Source organism: Nilaparvata lugens, chromosome 2 (assembly GCF_014356525.2).
Source record: "Nilaparvata lugens isolate BPH chromosome 2, ASM1435652v1, whole genome shotgun sequence".
NCBI classification, from domain to species: Eukaryota; Metazoa; Arthropoda; class Insecta; order Hemiptera; family Delphacidae; genus Nilaparvata; species Nilaparvata lugens.
Genome location: NC_052505.1, coordinates 12,475,660 through 12,486,111, shown reverse-complemented (window position 1 = coordinate 12,486,111; position 10,452 = coordinate 12,475,660). Strand labels below are relative to the sequence as shown.

The 10,452-nt window shown below is 35.0% G+C and overlaps 1 protein-coding gene across 1 annotated transcript in view; it reads right to left on the bottom strand.

The window, feature by feature from the left end:
* Positions 1-801: 801 nt before the first annotated feature.
* Positions 802-10,452, bottom strand: part of LOC111057294 (atrial natriuretic peptide receptor 1) — a 43,748-nt gene continuing 34,097 nt past the window's right edge. The window contains 6 exon segments of the mRNA XM_039420568.1: positions 802-1,595; positions 1,862-1,960; positions 4,985-5,159; positions 5,996-6,064; positions 8,091-8,214; positions 8,951-9,097. Coding sequence (XP_039276502.1) covers positions 1,351-1,595; positions 1,862-1,960; positions 4,985-5,159; positions 5,996-6,064; positions 8,091-8,214; positions 8,951-9,097 — 859 coding nt within the window. The 3' untranslated portion in view covers positions 802-1,350.

Below are 10,452 nucleotides of genomic sequence, written 5' to 3'. Positions count from 1 at the left end.
TGTGAAACGTAGAGGCTTGAACCTTTCATAGTGATTTTTTTCAAATAATTTATTTTGGTAATTCAAAACTTAGGGCCGCATTCATAAACGATGTGCAACTCTAGAATCGCTCTGATTGGCTGCTATAGACATACAACCGTGCTTGGTTGAGTTCGTTCTCAATTGTATGTTTTGGATCTTAGTAAATGAGATCAGTATGTTGAGTTTTTCAGATATTTTAAGTGCAATTACAGTATATATAATAAATCTGATGAATAACGTGCGATAAAAAGACAGTACCGGCTTATCAAGCTTAGAATCCATGCATTGATAGATTGTACTCTTTCCTACAAAGCTGTTCAGGATCAGGTCTTAATATTTCTCATCAGATTCTGCTCATAGTTACAATAGGTGACATTAAAAGAATTTTTGGACACGCTCTTGGAGTAATGAGTGATGTAATGGTGTAACTTGTAGTTTTCACTCCAAAGGATTCATTTTGCAATCGAAAATATAACTATAAGTGAAGAGCTGTTATATTTAGGGCTGAAATATTTTATAGTGAAAAGAAGGGCTGAAATACACTATATCGGCTTGTATCAATTAGGTTAATTACTCTTGGTTTGGTTAGGTTTTGTAAATCTAGTTTGGAATCTTAACTGTTCAACAACAAAGCAACGCTTTAAACTGCACTCTCATAGAGTTCATTAAATGGACTTTTGATAAAACCCCATATAATGCACCTTGTCTCAAAAGAAAATGAAAGCATTGATGGAAAGGAGATTGGAATAATGATAGCCAATGAAAACTTGAAGTATTAGAAAAATAATTTTTAATATCGTATCATCTTTGGTATACAAATTTACATTCTCATTCTTCCAGTTATCAAAATAAAATCATTCTAATAATAACATGATTTGAAATAAATTATTATTTCACTAATAGAGTTCATCTTCAATTTTATCTTCGAATTGCTTATAGCTGCCAATTGATTAATTCAATTATCCAGTATTACACAACTTTCAGAAATGTACCACAGGCTTAAGCCCAAAACGGTTCCAATTCTAATTTTTACAACAGTCCAAATGTAGCTATGTTATAAATTAGCTAAGTTATAGATCATTAAATGCATAACATCATTTGAAATAAATTATTATTTCACTAGTAAATTAATTTCATCATCAATTTTATTTCTTGATAATTTTTAAAGCTGCTGTTTGATTTATTGATGAATAATTATGCATAACATGATTTGAAATTAATTATTATTCACTAGTAAATTGATTTCATCATCGATGTGATGTTATCTCTTGATAATTGTTTAAAGCTGCTGTTTGATGTATTGATCAATAATAATGCAAGCGTTGCCAATTATTTTAGTATAATAGAAGCGCTGAGCTCCGGGAATATGAGAGGATAGGGGTTCATTTCGGTGGTGTCGCTGCATTGGTTGAGGGGACTGGTGGGGCGGGGGTCGGGGTCGGAGCAGCCTGTCAGCCAATAGGTGATCAGCTTGCCTTTGCCCTTAAGCTCCACCTCCCCTCGCAGCTCCAACTGGAACGTGCCAACTTTCATCAGTATCTCCCGGGTCATGCTGCTCACATGTATGCGCAGTGCTGAAAACAAACAATAATAGATAAATTGCCTTAGTTCTGGTTTCTAGGACACAAATCTAATTGACCATTTAACCTGTAGATTCGATGCCCCATTATATTCATTAGTTTCCCTAGGAACTGAGTCTTATATATTTTTGATAATAAAGGGGCTTATTGGCGGAGAATGTAGAGCTGATACACACTGAAATTGTGTATCGAAATTGTGGAACATTCCGAATAATGGTTGATAAGATGTTTTGCCAGAATGTTTTTGAATTGGCCCTTACGTTCGCCCGATGACTCCATGCGTGATGCTGTATTGACTGTGTCACCAAACAGACAATAGTGCGGCATTTTCTGGCCCACAACCCCAGCACATACTGGCCCTGCAAGTCAACAAATTATCATAAATAATAAATAATCAATTCTTATTACACTTTAAAAAGCAATATACGAAATACAACATCAAATAATTTGCTTTTCACATATAGACTTACTCATATAAGTCGACAATTCATTACATATGCATTTTGTTTCAACATAAAATTATGAACAGAATAATTTATCGGATTTCAACTTTTCATTTGAGAAACAAATTGTAGTTCATGACTTTATTTTGAGTTGAGTATTCGCGATTGATTTTCAACTAGGAAAAATGCCAACTTACTCAGACAACTGAATTAAATATTAATAAAAACCACGCATTAATGAACGAATGAACAAGTGATATATGGATAAAATAAATAAAAAAGCATACACTTCTGGTCCGAATCAGTTTCTCCACTACCTCCGTAAGCACAGCCATAGTGCATGACAGGTAACGTCAGCACAGGTAGGGCTCCTACACCAATAAAAACACTAGCTGATATAGATCAGCTGAAAGCAACAGATTTTTATTAGTGTAGGAGCCCTACCTGTGCTGACGTCACCAGAATGCACTATGGCATGGTTTACGGAGGAAGTGGTTTCTCCCGCTTGGTCTAAAATTGTGTACCTTATGGAGCTTTCACAAATGACTTCTTATCTTGTTTTTGTCAAAGAATGTTATAGTCTGTCCTGGAAGCCGAGAGGCGATGTAAACAAGCATGCGTGTGTGAGAGTGAATCTTGGACCAGTAAGACCGATCCACAGTAACAATCTGCAATTCTTCATCATAGACTGCTGAATAATCACATAGACAAAATATCGGTTCAAATTTAAATTTTTCTATTCCTTGTATATAGTGTTTTTCAAGAAACTTTTAAATTAGTGTCATTGAAAGCATTGTGAACTGTTATTTACGATGAAATCTGACCTGAATGGATACCAATGCGCACTTTGAGCTGCGCATCGGGTCTATGTTGTATGCTGAAGCTGTTGACTGCATCGAGTATTGCCAGCGCCATCAGAGATATTTCACGTGCGTGCGAATCGCCATTTCGCTCTGGTAGCCCTGACACCACCATGTACGCATCTCCTATTGTTTCCACCTACATACAAAATAATCTTTTATTATAGACATCTGCACACAAAATTACCATAACTCTACTAATTACAAACACAATAATTTCATCTGAGTTTTTTGTCCTAACTTGAACTATTGGTAGGTAACTGAACTCTATGATTTCACTTTCACTTATTACCTACTTCTATAGTGAGGTCCACGTTATAATGGCAGTGTTTGATTAGCAATGGTATTGCTATCCTTGTCTATCATTCAACAAGGTGGATAGCGCTATCTCTTTCTCGCTTTGCTCTGTTGCCAGGTCAGCTTTTAACAATGTAGAATTGAGAATTAATTAACATAATATTTCATCTTAATTATGAAAAATTCATCATAAAATTATTGAAAGATATAATTTATTGCTTAATAGAATATAATTGATTATTTTAAACAAGAATGAACAGTAAATATTACACCAATAAACCTGTATCAGCTACCTTCTATAGAAGGCATTGACAAGACTGAGTATCTGCAACGTTGTTCTCCTATATCTTTCTCCACTGCCATTATAACGTGGATCTCACTATACGTCTTTGAACAGTCGTCGTCGTTTTTATTCAGGGATTAAAATACCAGATCCTGTGAAGCCTATCCTTCAAGGATTTGGCACAAAGGTATCTGTTTCGTCCTCAAACACTCCCACTGCCATCTCTTCCTAGTCCTGTCGATACTTAGTTTTTACTCTGGCATGTAAGGAATATCTGCCCTGGGAATCCTAAGAATTTCCCTAATTTCAGTGAAGTGTGGTTTCTGTGAATCTCTGTAATTTAAATTCAACAACAAGTTCCAAATTTAATCAATTTTGGAAAAATTACACTTACTTTATAAACGTCGTAAGCTCCAATCACTCTATCGAATGTGCTGTACAAATCATTGAGCAAATCCACCACCTATTGGAAGAATAGATACAAGTCATTAATGCATTTTAAAAACCTTCATTTTATCTCTTAATCTGCGATTTACTTATGTTTCCAATCGTAGCGATACATTATTGCTACTTGTTTATGCATATATTCAATCAATCATTCAACATACACAACTTCCAGAAAAGTACCAAAGGCTTGTGCCCAAAACGGTTCCAATTCTAATACAATTTATATGACAGTCCAAATATAAGTAGGTTATGTGTCACCATAGAGAAACAATAGCGTAAGTAGATATCCCATGGTATAGGGCGTTTATGTCGCAACTTTTACTGTTATCTCAAGCTGATAGTCCTCATAGTTCTTTCCTGTGAAGCTTTATGACGCTGGTAGTCTCTCATATTGTGCCGTTCATACACTCTTACCCGGTCAAAACAGTAAAAATCGACAATAATCGACAGTAATCGGCTTGAGATAACAGTAAAAGTTGCGACATAAACGCCCTATACCATGGGATATCTACTTATGCTATTATTTCTCTATGGTGACACTCACACATTTTTGAATTAGATACTGCAATTTACAATCCAACACTGGCGAAATATGAACAGATAACGTATGATTATGATGAAGACAAGTATGATAAGTATGTAATTAAGAGTACTCTTTTTTCAAATTATTTTTTTCCAAAAAAATGATACACGATTATTAAATTCAATCTACAACACATTCTGGAATCTCCCAACTATACTATCCATCTGTTTGTAGGGAAACTTTTAAGTGTATTTTTATCATTAAAGATACTGAGGAATGTTATAGTCTGTCCTGGAAGCCGAGAGGCGATGTAAACAAGCATGCGTGTGTGAGAGTGAATCTTGGACCAGTAAGACCGATCCACAGTAACAATATGCAATTCTTCATCATAGACTGCTGAATAATCACATAGACAAAATATCGGTTCAAATTTAAATTTTTCTATTCCTTGTATATAGTGTTTTTCAAGAAACTTTTAAATTAGTGTCATTGAAAGCATTGGGAACTGTTATTTTACGATGAAATCTGACCTGAATGGATACCAATGCGCACTTTGAGCTGCGCATCGGGTCTATGTTGTATGCTGAAGCTGTTGACTGCATCGAGTATTGCCAGCGCCATCAGAGATATTTCACGTGCGTGCGAATCGCCATTTCGCTCTGGTAGCCCTGACACCACCATGTACGCATCTCCTATTGTTTCCACCTACATACAAAATAATCTTTTATTATAGACATCTGCACACAAAATTACCATAACTGTCTACTAATTTCAAACACCATAATTTCATCTGAGTTTTTGTCCTAATTTGAACTATTGGTAGGTAACTGAACTCTATGATTTCACTTTCACTTATTACCTACTTCTATAGTGAGGTCCACGTTATAATGGCAGTGTTTGATTAGCAATGGTATTGCTATCCTTGTCTATCATTCAACAAGGTGGATAGCGCTATCTCTTTCTCGCTTTGCTCTGTTGCCAGGTCGGCTTTTAACAATGTAGAATTGAGAATTAGTTAACAAAATATTCCATCTTAATTATGTAAATTCATCATAAAATTGTTAAAAGATATAATTTCTTGGTTAATAGAATATAATTGATTATTTTAAACGAGAATGGACAGTAAATATTACACCAATAAACCTGTATCAGCTAGCTTCTATAGAAGGCATTGACAAGACTGAGGATCTCCAACGTTGTTCTCCTATCTTTCTCCACTGCCATTATAATGTGGACCTCATTTTGAACAGTCTTTGAACAGTCATCGTCGTCTTCCTTCAAGGATTAAAATAGTTGATCCTGTGAATCCTATCCTTCAAGGATTTGGCACAAAGGTACCTGTTTCGTCCTCAAACACTCCCACTGCCATCTCTTTCTAGGCCTGTCGATACTTAGTTTTTACTCTGGCATGTAAGGAATATCTGCCCTGGGAATCCTAAGAATTTCCCTAATTTCAGTGAAGTGTGGTTTCTGTGAATCTCTGTAATTTAAATTCAACAACAAGTTCCAAATTTAATCAATTTTGGAAAAATTACACTTACTTTATAAACGTCGTAAGCTCCAATCACTCTATCGAATGTGCTGTACAAATCATTGAGCAAATCCACCACCTATTGGAAGAATAGATACAAGTCATTAATGCATTTTAAAAACCTTCATTTTATCTCTTAATCTGCGATTTACTTATGTTTCCAATCGTAGCGATACATTATTGCTACTTGTTTATGCATATATTCAATCAATCATTTAACATAGGCTACACAACTTCCAGAAAAGTACCACAGAAAAGTACATTATTGCTACTTGTTTATGCATATATTCAATCAATCATTCAACATACACAACTTCCAGAAAAGTACCAATGGCTTGTGCCCAAAACGGTTCCAATTCTAATACAATTTATATGACAGTCCAAATATAAGTAGGTTATGTGTCACCATAGAGAAACAATAGCGTAAGTAGATATCCCATGGTATAGGGCGTTTATGTCGCAACTTTTACTGTTATCTCAAGCTGATAGTCCACATAGTTCTTTCCTGTGAAGCTTTATGACGCTGGTAGTCTCTCATATTGTGCCGTTCATACACTCTTACCCGGTCAAAACTGTAAAAATCGACAGTAATCGGCTTGAGATAACAGTAAAAGTTACGACATAAACGCCCTATACCATGGGATATCTACTTACACTATTGTTTCTCTATGGTCTTATCTTCTTAGTGGACTGGTCGAGCCTCTAGGAGAGCTTTTTAGGCACGGGTAAAAGTTACGACATAAACGCCCTATACCATGGGATATCTACTTACGCTATTGTTTCTCTATGGTGTCACTCACACATTTTTGAATTACGAGTAGACACTGCAATTTACAATCCAACACTGGCGAAGTATGAACAGATAACCTATGATTATGATGAAGTATGATAAGTATTAAGGGTACTCTTTTTTCAAATTCAATTTTTTTCAAAAAACATGATACACGTTTATTAAATTCAATCTACAACACATTCTGCAATCCCCCAACTAGACTATCTATCTGTTTGTAGGGAAATTCTCAAGTGTACTTTTATCATTAAAGATACTGAGGAATGTAATAGTTACAAAAATACTATTGAGAGTTTTCCATGATTATCTGATGTCAATATATAAGATACTAGTGTGTACGTTCTGTGTACAGTAAATTGTTCCAGTTCCAATCTTAAATTGTTCCTTCAGGTGACTAGTGCAAAATGTTCCCATGGAACGCCATTTCAAAATCGTTGGTTCAAGCTTTTGGCGCGCACTTATTAAGTTGATTTACACCAAAATGTGTCGTTTACTAGCTGCGTGAATGAAGAAAGGCTGTTTTACAAACTTACCGTCTAGAAAAGTGTGCATTTCTTTCATTCCATTACTCTCAAATTTTCTATCGAGAAAATTCATTCATTTAACGAATGGTTATCAAACATCATTTTGTTGGTTATGTATTTATGGCTATGCTATGGTAAACTATCAGCGCATGCGCAGAGAAGCAAGCAGACTACAATCATCGACCAATGAGAGCTCAGATAGTTGGAACTGTACCAGGCCGGACAATTTACCACGCTTCGACTGTGGGGCAGGAACTTGGAACTGGAACTGGTTTCTGGTACAGAATCTGTCAAAATTCTTCCCATGGGACGCGGAACTTTTTACTTGGTAAATTGTGAATCGGACAATTTACCACATTCCATGTACACAGAACGGGCCCATAGTGTCATGTTCTGGGGAAGTGGAATAATACAATCAAATTCAGTATTTGAAAAACAAAAGAAAGCTTCGATAATACACAAAGCACAACTACTATACACTGTATTCACTTTGGTAAGGGCTACTCATATTTATGTAAAAATTAAAAAATCAATGTATCCTTTTCCAACTTTACTTTATTCCTCTTTGTAAGAAATACAGTGAAAAAATCCAAGTACCCTTTTTCAACATTATTTTATTTATTTGTGAGAGATAAAATAAAATTGAAAAAGAATAATCCATTTTTAATGTCCACTGTCACTCGTGTTGTTTCTTTTATTGAGATTGCACATTCAACATTGTTACTTATATTGTATAATAGCACACTTATATTGTATAATAGCACACTTATATTGTTGAGCTTTGGCTTTACCTGCATGGGAGTGCTTTGGGCGCACAAAGATGTAAACCCCACAATGTCGCTAAAGTACACGGTCACACACTCGAATTGTTCGGGCTGCACCATTTCTCCCGCCATCAATTGCTGTGCTACTGGTCTGCAACATCATCAAAATAATTATATACTTATTGAACAATAATTAAAATTATTCTATCAACTACTCTGAAGATTTCTGCTACTGCAACTATTAACATCAGGGAGAACAGCTAGAAGGAATTTCGATGAGAGCTACGCATTACTGTAGTAACTGTTTTGTGGAAAAGCAAACATTCATTCTTAAATGAATATTAAATAAATAGAAGTCTCACGAAACTGAAACGAATAAAATCCTTATTAGAGTTAGTATAGTGCTAGTGGAGTGAAAATAAAAAATTGTAAGGGACTATTCATAAGAAAATATGACAATAGCAAGTGCAGTGAGAGAGAAGAATGTAGTGTAATTATATTTCATAGAAAGTACCTAACTAAGGACTTCATTGGAATACTTTAATATAAAAATAATTGAGTTGTAAGTTAATAAAACAATATTGAAACTTGAAGTAATTAATAAAGGGTTAATTAAATAATAAAGGGTTATTTAAAATATTACAACGACTAGTTTCGACTATAACTTGGGTCATTTTCAAGTTGAAAAATATTTTTTCACCAAGTTGAAAGTTTTTTTTTGAGTTGTAAGATATATTAGCGAAAAATGAATGGTTAGTCAGAGTGACTAGTGTTAATATGATTAACAAAAATAAATAAAATTCTCATGAGACTGAACTTTATCATGCTTGAATGTCTCATCATAGATTGATTGATGTATAGGGTTTATGTTGAAAATTGCATCTCACCTTGGCAGAACTTGATAGAGTAGCTCCTCTGAGCGCCTCTTCTCCATGCTCAGCTGTTCAGTTTTCTGCTCCACAAGCTCTTCAAGATTATTTGCATACTGCTCCATACGCCGAAGAAGGTCATCCATTAGATTATCGCAGTAGCCTCTGTAATAGAAACATTGAAACCTTGCTTATTCTATTGACAACATGCTTACACCAATCAAAGAATCTTCAATTTATTTTTCAATTTCTGTGGATTTCTTTTCAAAAGAAACATTGAAACCTTCCTTATTCTATTTACAACATTATAAATCTTTTAAATTTTGGTGATAAAAATAACTTTTTCAAAGTTTGAACTATTTCTAATAGTATTCTTCTACAGGATGTTGCAACACACTAGGGATCTTATGTTGGCAGTGCCAAAACTGCAATGATAATATTATATTAGACTACTCATGTTAAAATGATTATTTGTATTATACAATTATGCATTTTTAAAGGTTTGGCAATCAATTCAATTGAAATAATTTCCAACTTTTGTTATGAGTGACGAATCATACATAGTGTGGTAGTTTCTAATTATAAGACGATATTGGAAAATGGCTCGTACGGTATCTTGTTTCAATCTTAATACATTTTTGAAGCATATTTTGACTGCCTCCTATCATTTGACCACGAGAACATTTCTGCCCTTATTGAAGAATGACTTTACTGCCGTCCAATCATACTTATTTTTTTTAAGTTACAAAAAAAGGTTCTAATAAGAAGTTGACAAAGTTTCCAATATCACTAAAAAGTTACCAATGTGTCACTCTTGAATTCTGTACACTCTGAGACCTGAAACTGTCCATTGAGATTGAAATCTGAAGAAACCATCAAATTTATTCAAAATATAACTTTAATGCTTATAAAAATATGCTAAAAAAATGCTAAAATATAACTATCATGCTTATAGGATGGATAAATGGAACTTATCTGAAGAGTTTGTAGTGTAGATTGAACACATAGCCTACAGACGATTTGGCAACGTTGCAGAGGTAGAAACGGATAAAAGCTATCGGCTTTGTCAAATGAAATGCAAGGATAGCAAACTTTGCTGACTTTATAACTTAGATTCCATTATATGCTATACTAGCCGTCAGGCTCGCTTCGCTTGCCATATCCGTCTAGCCAGGGGGCTCCGCCCCCTGGACCCCCGACTGGCTCGTCCAAGAATGAAATCAGCAGGCTCGCTTCGCTCGCCTGCATTTTTCATTTGAGCATTTTTATCATATGTTAGAACAATCCAGTCGGGGGTCCAGACTAAACGTCTGGCTAAACGGATATGGCGAGCGAAGCGAGCCTGACGGCTAGTTATATAATATTCCCAGGATTGAAGTAGCAGTGCCCAATCTATTTTTCCGCGATAAATACATTTGAATCTTCAACTTGGTGCCAACCTGACAAAGTCAACTCAACTTAATGCCAACCTGACAAAATTATTAATTTAGTTGCCAGTTAACAACTGCTTCGAAGAGGTA